Below are 16,103 nucleotides of genomic sequence, written 5' to 3' on the forward strand. Positions count from 1 at the left end.
GGGAGGATTGTAAGAAGGTGGTAGGATGACCGGCAGAGGAACCAGTGAGGGGAAAAGGGGGGCACCGGGACAAGAGGTAGAGACAGCAAGAGACAAGGTCATGAAATACATACGAGAAAAAGTACCAGAGGAAAAGGTTGATTGGTCTAAAATAATACATACAAAACAGGAGAAGAATGAAAGTGTGACAAGTTACTATGACCGCCTTCTACAGGTCTACCAGCAGAGTAGTGGAATGAGGAACCCACTGGGTGAGGCGATGCCTGAGTTTGTGACCAACTTTGTATATGGATTACAGCAGCCTATACAAACTCATTTACAAACGTCTTTTGTGTGTTGGCAACAATAACCCATTGACAAAGTGTTAGCAGCAGCCAGGTATTGCGCAGACTATCAAACAAATATCCAAAAGGCAGATGATGAGAAATTGAAAAAGGATTAGGTAAAATTAATGGTGGCACAAGAACGATTTTACAATAATAATCAAAGCAGGGGTAGGGGAAGGGGCAGGGGCAGAGGACAGGGTGAACGGGTACCTTTCACGCCCCCGCCAGGTACCACCTGTTTCCACTGTAACCAACAGGGACACTGGAAGGCAGATTTCCCTTTTTTAGCCAGGGGACAAAGAGGTAGAGGTCAGCAGAGACAACAACAGGGCAGTATACAATACGGGACACAACAGTTACTACCCCCACCGTATACTAACAATGCATATGATGCAGCCACTGTAAATGACCCGGCTTGTGCGGGGTGGGGTACATATCAAGACATACCACATACCACAGGCACCTCAGGGGGGACATGGGTTTCCATACCCACCTCATGTGGAGACACATTTCACAGGCCCAGTACTGTCGGTTGATCAAGAAGGTCCATATGTAGATGGAACAGTGCTAAGCAGAACTGTGCCCTTTTTAGTTGACACTGGGGCCACTATGTCAATGCTAAAGGCCTCTGATGTACCCAACGCACCACTATCAGCAACTCAAATAACAGCCGTAGGTTTGACAGGACAACCTATGAGTGAATACTTAACACAACCATTGAAATTCAAAGTAGGCCCTATTACTGTAAATCACCAATTTATTTTTGGGAGACACTGTCCAGTAAATTTGCTAGGGAGGGATCTCCTATGTAAGTTACAGTGCACCATCAGCTGCTTACCTGAAGGGATCTTCCTGGAAAGCAAGGAGAATGGGATAGCATTACAGGCTTTCATGGGATGTGACTCCGGAGGCAAGGGACAAGAACAAAGTCTCCCACAAGAACTACAAGACTCGGTCCCTAGTGAAGTGTGGGCAAAGGGGCCAAATCATGTGGGAAGAATATTAGATTGCCCCCCAGTGCGAGTGACACTGCGCGCTGGAGCCCATCTACCACAGGTGCCACAATACAAAATAGCCAAAGAGGGAGAGGAGGGGATAGCTCCAGTAATAGAAGAGCTTTTAAAGAAGGGGATACTGCGGGAGGTACAACACAGCCCATGCAACACTCCTATTCTCCCCGTGAAAAGGGCAGCAAAAGGACCAGATGGGTTCCCGGTATACCGATTTACTCAAGATCTTAGGGAACTGAACAAGGCAGTTATACCATCATTCCCTGTGGTTCCCAACCCAGCCACCATCATATCAAACATTCCCAGTACAGCTTCGCACTTCACAGTCCTAGATCTCAGTAACGCTTTTTTCTCAGTGCCTCTTCATAGGGAGTCTCAGGGTCTATTCTGTTACGTACAAAAATAGAAAGTTAACATATACTTATCTCCCTCAGGGGTTTGTGGACAGTCCAACATTATTCTCAGACGCTTTAAGAGCAGACTTGGCATCATTGCACTTTGCAGGAGGATCAACTTTGATACAATATATTGATGATTTGTTGCTAGCCTCACCATCACGGGAAGCGTGTGTCCAGGACACCGTGGCCCTACTCTGTCACCTTGCCATAAAAGGACATAAGGTCTCCCCAAAGAAGTTGCAGTTCTGCCAATCAAAGGTGAAGTACCTAGGGCACGAACTGTCACCAGGGTCCAGGAGATTGCTACCAGATAGGATAGCAACAATAACTCATCACCCCAGGCCACAAACACAGAAGGAGGTGAGGGCTTTCCTTGGGTGGCAGGTTACTGCAGGCATTGGATACCGAATTTCTCCCTGATTGCACGACCACTTTTGAATTTAACACACAAGGATGTGCCAGACAAAGGGGGTCATTCTGACCCCGGCGGTCTCAGACCGCCGGGGCCAGGGTCGGCGGGAGCACCGCCGACAGACCGGCGGTGCCCCGCAGGGCATTCTGACCGCGGCGGTTCGGCCGCGGTCAGACAAGGAAAACCGGCGGTCTCCCGCCGGTTTTCCGCTGCCCTACAGAATCCTCCATGGCTGCGGAGCGCGCTCCGCAGCCATGGGGATTCTGACACCCCCTACCGCCATCCTGTTCCTGGCGGGTCTCCCGCCAGGAACAGGATGGCGGTAGGGGGTGCTGCGGGGCCCCTGGGGGCCCCTGCAGTGCCCATGCCCAGGGCATGGGCACTGCAGGGGCCCCCGTAAGAGGTCCCCACAAAGTATTTCAGTGTCTGCTATGCAGACACTGAAATACGCGACGGGTGCCACTGCACCCGTCGCACCTTCCCACTACGCCGGCTCAATTCTGGGCCGGCGTCCTCGTGGGAAGGTTGATTTGCCCTGGGCTGGCGGGCGGCCTTTTGGCGGCCCCCCGCCAGCCCAGGGCAAATCCCAAAATACCCTCAGCGGTCTTTAGACCGCGGAGCAGTATTTTGGTGGGGGAACTTCGGCGGGCGGCCTCCGCCGCCCGCCGAAGTTAGAATCAGGCCCAAAGTACCATGGTCAGAAAACTGTGAAGAGGCTTTTCAGAAATTAAAGTTCGCATTGTGTGCGGCACCAGTATTAGGCCTCCCAGATTACACCAAAGATTTCCATTTATTTTGCCATGAAAAAGGTGGTTGCTCCTTAGGGGCTTTGGCACAAAAACACGGCACCTTCTACCGCCTGGTGGCTTACCATTCGGCTACCCTGGACTCCGAAGCAGCAGGTCTTCCCCCATGTTTGAAGGCAGTAGCAGCAGCCGCTTTAGCAGTGGAACAATCAGAAAACATTGTCCTGGCTCATACTTTGGTGTTACATGTCCCACACGCAATTGGCACATTACTAACTACCACTAAGACCCAGCACCTGACAAATGCTCGCCTCTCACGCTATGAGTTGACACTATTGGCACCACATATAAGGATAAAGAGATGCACAACATTGAATCCGTCCTGCCTGTTGCCTACCGAAATGGATCATGATGATCCCACCATAGATAATTCTTTCCACGATTGTATTATGGCAGTCGACACTCACAACAAGGTGAGGCCAGATCTCAGAGACACCCCATTTCCTGAGGCCGAGGGTGATTTGTTTGTGGATGGTTCATGCATTAGGGACCACACAGGGATGCTACAAGCAGCCTATGCTGTGGGGACGGCCAAAAGATTACTTGAAGGAGGAAGGCTACCAAAGATTAAAAGTGCCCAGGCAGCTGAATTAGTAGCACTAATCAGAGCATGCAAATTGGCAGCAGGAAAGACAACGAATATTTACACAGACAGCCAATATGCTTTTGGGGTCACTCATGATTTCGGTCAACTGTGGGCAATGAGGGGATTTCTCACTTCAGCAGGCCAACACATACAACATGCCTCATTGATTGTTGCCTTGTTTCAAGCTCTACTACTGCCCAGAAAAATTGCAATTGTAAAATGTGCAGCCCACACTTCTGCTAAGGACTATGTTTCTGTGGGAAATGCTTTTGTTGACAAAGAGGCACGAAGAATAGCCCTCAGTGGGTGTGAGTATGTAATGGTCCAGGTTAAACCCACCACAATAGCTAAGGAGGAAAGTACATATTTTGATCCAAAATGTGTTCAACAGCAGGCTGACGGGTCAGAACTAACAGATTGGGAAAAGGGTGGTTGCAAGACAGACGGGGAGGGTGTGTGGGTGGGACCCAACGGTAAAATATGTCTACCATCCACATTACTGTCCTCTATGGCACGCCTTTTCCATGGCCCCTCACATGTGGGTAGGGATGGAATGATACGACTGTTTTCACAATGTTGGTTTAATACCAAATTTCGGCAATATGCAGAACATTTATGTAAGAGATGCACAGTTTGTGCACAGTACAACACGGGAAAAAGGTACACCAACCGCTTCAGGCCATTTCCCACCGCCACATGGACCCTTTGAGAGCCTCCAAATGGACTTCATTGAGATGCCCCCGATATACAAGCTAAAATATGTTTTGGTAATAGTTTGTATGTTCAGCAAATGGACTGAGGCATACCCCACCAGGAACTGTGATGCACAAACTGTGGCTAAGTGCTTTTTAAAAGAGTTAATACCACGTTTTGGGGTGCCGATTCTTTTAAGTTCAGACAATGGACCAGGATTAATTTCACATGTTATTCAGGGCCTTTGCAAAGGGCTGGGAATAACACAAAAGTTGCATTGCGCATACCATCCACCTGCAGCAGGGGCAGTAGAGAGAAAAAATGGGGTGTTGAAAAACAGAATAGGGAAGATATGCGCAGTGACTGAACTATCTTGGATTGATGCATTACCATTAGCGCTCCTCGCTATGAGAAGTACCCCTGATAGAGTCACAAAATTAAGTCCCCATGAGGTGCTATTTGGGCGCCCCATGAATATTCCAGGCCACATGTCAGTTGCCCCATTGGCAATAACAGATGATCTTTTGTTACAATATTGCAGGAAGATAACAGAGACGTTACGCTGTCTTCACCGCCAGGTACTGCAGGCCCTGCCAGAAGGAGGAACGCCACCAGAACACGGACTACTGCCTGGCAACTGGGTTTGGGTCAAGGCCCACACTAGGCGCCATTGCCTTCAACCACGGTGGAAAGGGCCTTACCAAGTCCTACTGACAACAGCCACAGCAGTCAAGTGTGAGGGTCTCAAATACTGGATCCACAGCTCACACACCAAGAGAGCAATTGAACCTGAGGTCATCCAGCCACCACCTGCGGTACCCATAAAGGTCACACCTGCACCGCAGGGGTACAACCTTCGATCAACAAGAAACACCAAACAACACTGACAGGGATGCTCGTGCTGCACTCCTACAGGAGTCAGGAGGTGCAAGCGGGTCCTGCGGTGAGACTACAGGGCTGCTCGTGCTGCGCTCCTACAGGAGTCAGGAGACACAAGCGGGTCCATCAAAGAGTTCTTCATAGACTGCTCATGCTGCACACCTCAGGAGAGGGATGGGTGCAAGCGGGTCTTACCTGAATATCTACGTATATCATGCAAGTGGTTTCAAGTGCTAGTAACCTCTGACACCACTCTGTGACGTGCCAACAAGAAAATACAGAGAATAAGAAATTAACAGACAAGGATTAAACAAGTGCAATTTGTGACACTTGGAGTAGAATAATGCCTAGAAGAAGAAGAAAGGAGAAAAAGTGGCCTATGGTACTAACTGCCATATGTACCCCTGTTCCAACAATAATTATCACTATAATAATTATTATATATCATGAAGAACTACAAATCCCATATCTGGACCAAGAACAGTATATAAATAACAGTGTAAATAAAATAGGGATTACCATTGCAGTGAAACAAGAACAAGGGGAGAACTCTAGTGTGGTAGAAAGGGTGGGGAACAGGACACAGTGGATAAAATATACCAAATGGGAGGAAGATGGGAACAATTACAGGGATAATGCATTTGTGCAAATGGTGAAATTTTATAAGGAATTGGCAAATGTGTCTGATTGCTATATTTGTACACATTTACCCACCTCTGCCCAGGGAAGGACAGATTACGCCCAGATTCCTCTTCCTCAGTATGCTTCATGTCACATACTAAACAGCATGTTTGCAAAGGAAGTAAATGGGACCATAAAGAGAAGGCCACCTAAAAGGAAGAGGAAGGTTGGAAAAGGGAGATTAAAGGAGGGAAACAGTGGGGTGGGAAGAGAAAGTAAAGGAGGAGGTAAGATGGGTGTGTGTGGACAACTTGTACCGGAAAAAGGTGAAACAGAGCTGCTGGAAGCATTCAACATAGGAAGAGATGAGGGCGATGTACAGGGGGAGAAGAACGTAGATATATCACAAATGTCCCTTTCTATACATAAGGAGAAAAAGGGGTCATGGTGTTTTCGATACCTCAAAGGCAGCATCCCAAGGCCAAATACATTTTATGATAAGGTGTGTCGAATGGTTACACCAGTAATTAAATGCCCTAACATACACCTCCCGAACCATAATAATAGCAGCATAAAGGTAGGAGAAAGCACCTGCTCCAAATACTCTGATTTGGATAACATACGGAAGGGCCCAGAAGGTTTGTCTATAGGTCTCTCAGCTCCAAGGGGAATATACATAGTATGCGGGACATCTGCATATTTTAGACTGCCTGCAGGGTGGCAGGGCTCCTGCTACCTGGCGTTCGTACTACCCCGAATGTTGCATATAACAAATTTGACCAATGCAACACAAAAGGCACCCGGTAGGGTTCGAAGAAGAAGGGCACCTACTTGGTTGGATAGATTCATAGCAGTGGAAGGAATATTTGTGATGCCATTAGGAATAGCGCATTCAGAATATCAAATACACAGATTGGCAGTATTGGTAGAACCATTAGCAAGTTCTACTGCAGCAGCCTTAGGTAACATTACTGAAGAACTTACAGACTTAAGAGCTGTTGTAATACAGAACAGACTTGCATTAGACATCATTTTAGCAAGAGCCGGTGGTGTATGTAACGTGATCCATCAGGAATGCTGTGTTTTCATACCGGACAACAGTGGAAATGTGAGGATGGCAATAGGGAAAATAGAGGTGGTAGAAGAAGGAGCAAGGAAAGTGGTGGATGTGACGGATGTGACGGAAATAGGAGGAATACTAAAGGACATTGAAGCATGGTTCCGTGGTTGGGGATCCTGGCTGATAGAAGTACTTGTGGTGGGAATAGTAGGATTTATAACATTATGTGTGTTGATAAGGGTGTGTCCTTCCTGTTTGAACATTTTAATGAAGAAAATGTGTCATAAGGACACTGAGCACCGTCATAAGAGAAGGCATGAGGAGAAGGCCAGGGATGATGATGCTATTGAAATGACACCTGGCCATCAGGATGATTAAACTGTCAATGAGTGTTTTCATTGGGTATCAGAGGGCAGAATGTGGAATCACGTTCTCCTGGATCCATTTGGACCTAGTAGACCCTGTGATACACAATGAAAATACAGGCCTATTTCTGTTGAACACATTACAATGTTGAATTAACTAGGCCTTGAATAAATGTCTATTGTGCTTGAAACGCATTATGTTGCAAGACTTGCTAAACTGACGGCCATCACAAGACACCACTGCATGCTAGCTTGCAAAATCCTCACTGCTAAAAGTACTAACGTATGCACTTATGGTTCCTCTTTCTCCACATATAGATGTATCACAAGACATTTGATTCAGAGGACATTGTGCAAGCTTCCTGTCCATGATTCTAACCCTTATATGGAGCATCATGTGTGCTATATAGAAAAAGTTTAATCATACGACATTATCAAGAACCAATGAAATGTATTAATGTGTCTGCGGTTTAATGCTATAAAAGATCATGCATTACTTCCTTGGGCAGACTGTTCGAGCTGGATTTTGCCCGCTCAGTCTCCGTGTACACGTATTTCTTATTGTGTCTTATTAGTTCTTATTAAAAGTAATCTTAAGAAGAGCGGCTGGTCTCGGTTTGTTTCCTGAATTGTCTGGATCTGAAATACTCTGACTTGGCTTCGACAACTTAAGCAGTAATGTGTATAGTATTTGTGCAGCACTTAAAACAGTTACACAGTGAAAACATAATGAAAAGACTCCACACCAAGTTAGAAAAATAGATTATAAGTAAAACAGGACTGAAACAACAACTATACAATAAGTAAAAGTCAAGATAATTTTTTTTAACAATATAAGCATAAGTAGTGCTTAAAACCTTAAAGCGCCAACCGGGCTATCTGGTCACGCTAGACTGGGGTAAATCAGAAGGTCAACTATCCACAATGGAGCTCAGACCAGCTACCGGGACAAACATTGTCCTGCTGAAAGGGTACCTCAGTGTCCAAGATCCGATGCAGGGAGCAGAGGAGATGATGCGAAGGCGATGTGTCAGTTCCAATTTGCACACTCAGAGATGCATCATCGAGCCATGCAGTCATCAAACCTTGAGCAGGTATAGGGTGCGAACTCTTTGGGATGAAGGCAATGTGTCTTCATCGAGCCGCACAGCAGATAATGTGAAGGGGATGGGTCTGGGCTGATGGTGGTGTGTTGATCCTGAACTGTGTAATAGGTGATACGATGCCCTATACTAGATGGGCGATGCGTCTGCGTCAAGGCGAGATGTGGCAGTTCCAATTAGCGCAGTGACTCGATGCATGGATTTTGCTTGGTCAGCACATGGAAACACACTTCCAAGGGCCCAGAAATGGATTGGCACTACTTGGTAGGATGGTACTCACAGCTGGCATTGTCCAGCAGCTGTAGCAAAGGTGAATGGAACCTTTAATGTCCCTGAAACTTCATAACAGGAGGCAAGCCAGCAATCCCTTGGAGTCACTTTGATTCTGAAGATGTAGGGATGCAGGTCCAGTCTTTCTCACTCTCAGACAAGAAGTTCAGCAGGCAGCAGGGCAGGCACAGCAAAGCAGGAGTTCTGCAAAGTCCAGCAGAGTTCCAGGAGAGTGGCAGTCCCTTTAGCAGCACAGCAGCCCTTCTTCTTGGCAGAATGTCCTCAGGTACAGAGGTGTATTGATTTGTTAGGGTGAGATGTCCAGTTCTCATACCCAGTGGTGCCTTTGAAGTGAGGGAGACTTTAAAGAGAGCCCTTTGAAGGGCACAAAGCCCCAGCCCTTCCTGCCCTGGTCCCGGACACACTACAGGGGCTTATGCTGCTCTGTGTGTGGGGACAGGCACAGCACTTTCAGGTGCAAGTGTCAGCTCCTCCCTCCCATCCTGTCCAACATGACCCATGAGGATGTGGATGGCCCATCAAACACACCTAAGCTCCCTTTACGTTAGGCTGTCTAGTAGGAATGCACAAAGCTCATCGTTCACCCACCCAAGACATGTATTCAGAGACAGGCAGAAGGCACTAGATGATTTCAGCTAAAAAAAAGGACAACTTTCTAAAAGTGGTGTTTTCAGAATTACAATTTAAAATCCTACTTCACCATAAATTGTGATTTCAAATTGTGATTCCAGAGACACCAACCTTGATGGGTCCCTTCTTTTCCCAATTAGAATTACACTTATAGAATGTAATAAGGCAATCCCGATTTTATCTTATGGAAGTGATAGGTCTTGCAGTGGTGAAAAACAAATTTAAGAGTTTTTCACTTGCTGGACATGTAAAACTTAAAAGTACATGTCCAACTTTTTAAATACACTACATTCTGCCCTTGGGGTTGTCCAAGGCCTACCTTTGGGGTTACCTAAATGTATTAGAAAGGAAATTTTGAGCCTGGCAAGAGGGTTAACTTGCCAGGTCGACATGGCAGCTTAAAACTGCACACACTGTCTCTGCATTGGCAGGCCTGAGTCATGTTTATAGAGCTATAAAATTGGGTCATGCAGTCAGGGCTGCAGGCCCACTAGTCAAATTTAATTGACAGGCCCTTGTCACAGGTAGTGCACTTTACAAGGGACTTATAAGTAAATTAAATATGCCAATTGTATATAAGCTAATTGTATCATGTTTTAGGGTGGGAGAACATGTGCTTTAGCACTGGTCAGCAGTGGTAAAGTGCCCAGAGTCCTAAAGCCAGCAAAAACAAAGTCAGCAAACAGGAGGTCAGAAGTCAAATAATTTAGTGGAAACCATGCCAAGGATGCCTGGTCTAACAGTTATTATATCGTAGGTTGTCCAATACTATTATTAAGATGTCATGTAATTGTAGAACCATGCCCATGGTAAAACTATTGAAATTATTTTCTAGGGAAGGGATAGTAACCATGCAGAATTGGATTAATTTAACATTAACTATATTTTTGCATTCTATGCAAATCTTTTTAATTAGAAAATGATATATGAATCTGTGAAACTCTCTAGAGGAATGAAGTTATACTTTAAGCGGGCAAACATTTTTTATACTCTTGTCACTTATGACACTCAAGGGCAAATTTAAGAGCCCCTAGCGCCACCGAAGCATCACTTTTCGAGATTAGCTGGTAGCGCAAACCACTGCTCCATATTTACAAGGAGGTGTAACTCCAATTTTTGTGGCGGTACGTCTCCTTGTAAATATGGGACCCTCTAATGCAGTTGTCTGCATCAAATGGAGTGCAATGGGTGTTACAGTGGGCATTTCACTGCAACAACCATTACTTTTAACGCTGTCCCAGCATTCTGCAGCACACATAGAAAGAGAAGAATGCCATGGATGATTGTTTCTGTGCAGGAAGGTGTCCCTTCCTGCACATTAACATTCATTCAAAAATTACGCTTGGAACACATTGAAGTGCCAAATCGCCATCATAGATTGTTTATGTGTAGGAAGGGACAGCTTCTTGTACATAAACAATCTATCCCCTCAATGCAGACACCCTTGCACTATGGTGCAAGGATGCCTGCGTTGGTGCGGGCAGCTTAATTCAGAGCAGGGGGAAACATAGGGGTGCGCCATATTCCTGTAAATACAGGGCATCCCTGCATTTCAAAAGTGGTGCAGCGCGGCACTGATATTTTTGGTGCAGCACTGCCCTATGCCACTTTGGAATAAATCAAGGCCTTATATTGGAAGTTGCTGCGTAACTTGATAAAATACTATAATGTTTCTTAAAAAAAAAAATATATGAATGACTTGTACTGCAAACTGTTTTAATCTTTTGTTTGTGTAAACGAAAATAAAGCGTAAGAAAGTGATCGACTAATGAAAATCATCGCTCTCCTGGCATATGAAAAAAGTGTTTTATGTGCATAGAAACAATCTTCTTTTACAAACAGCTAACACAAAGATTTTTTTTAGGTTTACAGTCACCTTTCATGTGCATGTTTCACTCTTACCTTTTGTCCAAGAACTGGCGGTGGAGGTACATATAGTGGCTTTATGGGATCCGGAACTGCGTCTTTTACCCTCTCTGAGTTCGATGTTTTTTTACTTATCTTCCTTTTCTTTTTAAATCCTGGCATTGTGCCTTACCTGTGTCGTGCTTGGATTCCTTGCGTTAGTTATTTTTTGGTCACTATTAGCAACACGCTAATAACACAGATATAGCCACACGAGGGCAGCAGAGTACTGTATGACTCTAAGGTTGTTTTAAAGCAAAAAATTTCAGCGTCAGGGTGATACAGAAAAGTTAAACGGACACGACGAGTTTCACTTTTCAAACGAAATTAAGCTGTGTAACAATATCTTAGAAAGCATCGTTTTGTCAGTTTTCTAGGTGTGTTTGGTTATTTCAGTCAATATTTCACAGCAAAAACATGTCAATAAAAAAGTTCAGGTCTACTTTAACTCCTCGCTGCCAGGCCTTTACCCCCTCAGGTGCCAAGCCTTTTTTTGGCTATTTCGGGTAGTTCGTGCTTAGGCCGTCATAACTTTTTCTCCACATAAGCTACCCATGCCAAATTTGCGTCCTTTTTTTCCAACATCCTAGGGATTCTAGAGGTACCCAGACTTTGTGGGTTGCCCTGAAGGAGACCAAGAAATTAGCCAAAATACAGCGACATTTTTTTAAAAAATGGGGAAAAAGGACAGCAGAAGAAGGCTTGTGTTTTTTTCCCTGAAAATGGCATCAACAAAGGGTTTGCAGTAGTCAAATCACCATCTTACTAGCTTTCAGGAACAGGCAGAGTTGAATTAGAAAACCCCATTTTTTCAACACAATTTTGACATTTTACTGGGACATACTCCATTTTTACTATTTTTTGTGCTTTCAGCCTCCTTCCAGTTAGTGACAGAAATGGGTGATGTAATGTTGGCTTACGACCACCAAATAAAGAGACGGGACACCGTGCTTGCTCACGAGCACACCAGGAACTGCGTCATCGCAGTTCCGACTTTATTTATACTCGTGCTCTGCGCCCCTCCTGGACACGCAGAGCACGCAACATATTAGAGGAGAGCCCGAGTGGCTCTCCTAACACTCTCTACATCCCTCCCATGTTTTACTTCACACAGATAAGAATTGCTTTGTAAACTTACATCACCCAAACAAACGTTGCCCTCCAAACCCCAACAGGGGTGAAGGTGCTAGGGAAAATAAAAGAAGGAACAAACAGAACTAAATAAAACAAACTCGATGAAAAACCCAATGTCACGTACAATACCACTGTTCACTTTGACCACTGGATACGTCTTCATACCATAGACATCAGTTGCCCTCAATGTTCAGTCACGGAAAACTGTTAATAAAACACAGCTCACCCACAGCCTGCTTTACAGACAAAATCTTTTAGATGGGTGCTGGGGGCAGGATTGGGGCGTAAGTCGTACCTTGCATTTCTGGCGCGTAAACCCCCAGGCCCAGGAACATCACACGGGATGGCTTGCTCACCCAACACTGGTCCCGGGACACTCACAGTCTCTCCAGGTCTACTCGGCGAGCCGCTTATGACGTCCTCCATCTCACTTTCTTCTTCAGCAGGGACAACAACACCAGCTCTACGAAAATGTGCCACATTTCGTGTGACTCTCCGTCTTCCTCTTGCCGCTGTTATCATGGCGCCTTGTACTCTTATAACTTCCCAGACTTCAGGTTCAAATGCCGTCCGGAATTTTCCTTCTCCTTTCCGATTTTTCACTACTAATCGATCACCTTCCCGAAAGTCTCGATATTTTGCTCTTTGTTTTCCACTAGCTTTCTGATTGGTGATTTCCCGTCGTCTCTGAGTGGCCTTCACATCCAACACAGGCGGCTTCCACCTTGGACCGGCTGGGATACAGTCACGTGGAGACACCTTGAACATCAAAACAGAGGGTGCACACCCTGTGGTGCTATGCGGCATTTGACGGTATGCACTCAAAAATTGTTGTGGGCACTGCTCACTTTCCTCCCTTTGCTCAACTCCAATCCTGAGAGCCCTATTTAAAGTTCGCATAAACCTTTCAACATCACCATTCGCCTGAGGCCAATAGGGCATGATCTTGCAATGCTGTATAACCAACCCATCAAGATACAAACAAAATTCTTGCCCCTGGAATGGAGGCCCATTGTCTGTCCTGATCTCATCGGGTAACCCAAACAATGCAAAAGTCTTCTGAAGAACTGGCCGCACATTTTCAAATGCCGTTGATGCAACGACCTCAACCACAGGGAATTTGGTATATGAATCTATCATGACGACAGTCAGTCTTCCATCCGGAAAGCTCCCAAAATCCATGCTCACCTTTGACCATGGTTTCAAAGTGGCTGGTTCGGTCACCACCGGGCAACTTGGCGGTTCCACCGATGTGATGATACAAGAGTGACACTTCCCTACCATTTCATCAACTTGGCTATCCATCCCCCGGAACCACACTTTGGCACGTAATCTGACTTTTGTTTTCGCCGCACCTTGATGCCCTTGATGAGCCAATTCGATCACTGTAGACCACAGACACTGAGGAAGTACAATTCTTCTTCCCCTCAGGACTAGTCCGGCACTATCTGTAGACAACTCATCACGCACCTTCCACATGCCTTGCATGGCCGTCCTCTGGTCTGAACTGGATGCCTTTGTTTTTTCTAGAAAGTGTTTCCATTTCTTATAATTTAACGCCTCCTTCACCTGACTCAGTACAGCATCATCCTTGGTAGCGTTCACAATGTCAGTTACGAGAATGGCCTTGGGACATGCCGACTACACGACCATGCTGACAAAAACTTCAGTGCTCTCTTCATCTTGTTCTTGGTGAGAATCCAGTACCTTAGGTGACGGATGGTGAGACAGATAATCTGCTGGATTGTTTGCCCCAGGTCGATAAATGACAGTAAACCGATAAGGCTGAAGTAGAACTGTCCATCGTTCAATCCTCGGAGGGGCGAGACGTGGGCTAACCGCAAACAAAGAGACTAAAGGTTTGTGATCAGTTACTATTTGAAACTCATGTCCGTACAGATACAGATGAAAATGCTGGCATGCCCACCGAATCGCGAGAGCTTCATGCTCAATCTGCGCATATCGTGTTTCAACCGCCGATAAAGCCCAGCTGGCATAGGCAACAGGAATCCACTCTTGATGTCTTCTCTCTTGAAGGAGGACAGCCCCAAGCCCCACAGGGCTCCCATCCACCACCACTTCTGTCCGTCTCCCCGGGTGAAAATAAGCCATAGTTGACCTATCCAACAACGCTGCCTTAATGTCTTCGAACGCCTTGTGAGCATCAGGAGTCCACTCCCACCGGCGTTGTCCTTTAGTGAGTTGTCAAAGAGGCTCTTGCATGGTGGCAAGCTGTGGTATGAACCTCCCACAATATGTGACCATCCCTAAGAAGCTGCAGACTTCCGTGGGATTTTGCGGAGTTGGGGCTTGACGAATCGCTTCAGCCTTAGGAGGATCCACCTGTAAACCATATTTTGAAAAGATGTAACCCAAAAATTCTACTGACGTTTGATAAAATGCACACTTCTTTTTGTGAAGGGTCAGTCCAGCTTCCACTAGTCTTTTTAATGTCACTCTGAGATGACGATGATGTTCTTGCCTCGTCCTAGAATGTATCAGGATGTCATCGCTCAAGTTGATTACCCCCCGGTAATCCTGATAAAGTCTCTCTGATAGCATTTTGGAATACCTCGGCAGCTGAGGACACCCCAAAACTCAGCCTCTTACATCTTCTTAGCCCCACGTGCGTCGAGAAGGTGGTCATGTTCTTGCTCTCCGGATCTAACTCCAGCTGATGGTATCCAGCATTCAGATCTAGTTTTGAGAACCACTGCGCCCCATTCAGATCCGCAATGATGTCATCCATAGTGGGCGTAATATGTCTCTCCCTTCGAATGGCTTTATTGGGCAAGCGCATGGCCACACAGAGACGAATAGCTCCAGGTTGCTTGGGTTTCGGCGCTATCACCAACGGTGAGACCCAGGGCGTAGGCCCATCCACCTTTTCAATGACTCCTTGGTCTTCTAGCAGTTGTAATTCTTTTTCTACAGCAGGCCATAAGTGGAAAGGCACCCGACGATGCCTCAGAGCCACAGAGACAATGTTCGGGTCTATATGAAGCTTGACACGCTTTCCTTTTAACCGCCCTAGGCCCTCAAACAGTTGTGGAAATTCACTAAGGAGATGTTCTCCCTGAGAGTCATATACCTGACGTGCAAAGAATACCAGTTCTAAGTCTTCGGCAGTGTGACAACCCAACAAAGTTCCTCTATCTCCTGCTACCACATAGAACTTTGCATTTGCTGACCGATCTCCACTGGTCACTGAAACTTCCACAGTTCCTTTTAGAGGCAGAGGCTCTCGTCCACCGTAGTTGTATATCCGGGTTGCAGTCGGGATAAGTGGTGGTATGGGGGTTAACTGCTGATAGAGGGTCTCATCCATGATGTTGACTGAGGCTCCGGTGTCAATAAGTACTGACGTCAGCGTGCCATTGACTTGTACATCACTCATGGGAGGCGGTCTCTTTTTTTGTTGCCTCTCATCAGTGAATGAGATTACAAAAATGTCCTCTTCCTCATCTTCCTCAAAAACAGGGCTACCTGACGTTGCGTGGTCTCTTACCTCCTCAGCACTCTTGGATACACTCCGGACATTGGCATCCTTTCCCTTTTGATCCCCTTGCTTATTCTTCCTCGACCTGCACACTTTTGCAAAATGGTTTGCTTTACCGCAACGGTTGCAGGACTGTCCTTTCGCCTGACATCCCATGTTACCTCTATGTTCATAGCCACAGCTCCCACAAACACGTTCACCGGGTCTGGTGAGATTTGGCCTGCGCAGCATTGCCGGGCGTGTTTGAACAACATCTACTTGCTCCTCTTTCACTTGGACTGAACGGGTAGACGACGCTGCAGCCAACGATTAAACTCTCACAGCGGCCATTGCATCTGCCCACACCGCAGACAGTTCATGGGACCGTGCAATGATTAGAATTTCG

General features: G+C 46.1%; 1 protein-coding gene across 1 annotated transcript in view; it reads right to left on the reverse strand.

The window, feature by feature from the left end:
- Positions 1–11,248, reverse strand: part of LOC138300728 (uncharacterized) — a 158,807-nt gene extending 147,559 nt beyond the window's left edge. Inside the window, exon 1 of the mRNA XM_069240437.1 lies at positions 11,083–11,248. Coding sequence (XP_069096538.1) covers positions 11,083–11,208 — 126 coding nt within the window. The 5' untranslated portion in view covers positions 11,209–11,248. The remainder of the gene's footprint in view (positions 1–11,082) is intronic.
- Between the last annotated feature and the right edge of the window lie 4,855 nt (positions 11,249–16,103).

This window comes from Pleurodeles waltl, chromosome 6 (genome assembly GCF_031143425.1).
Source record: "Pleurodeles waltl isolate 20211129_DDA chromosome 6, aPleWal1.hap1.20221129, whole genome shotgun sequence".
NCBI lineage: Eukaryota > Metazoa > Chordata > Amphibia > Caudata > Salamandridae > Pleurodeles > Pleurodeles waltl.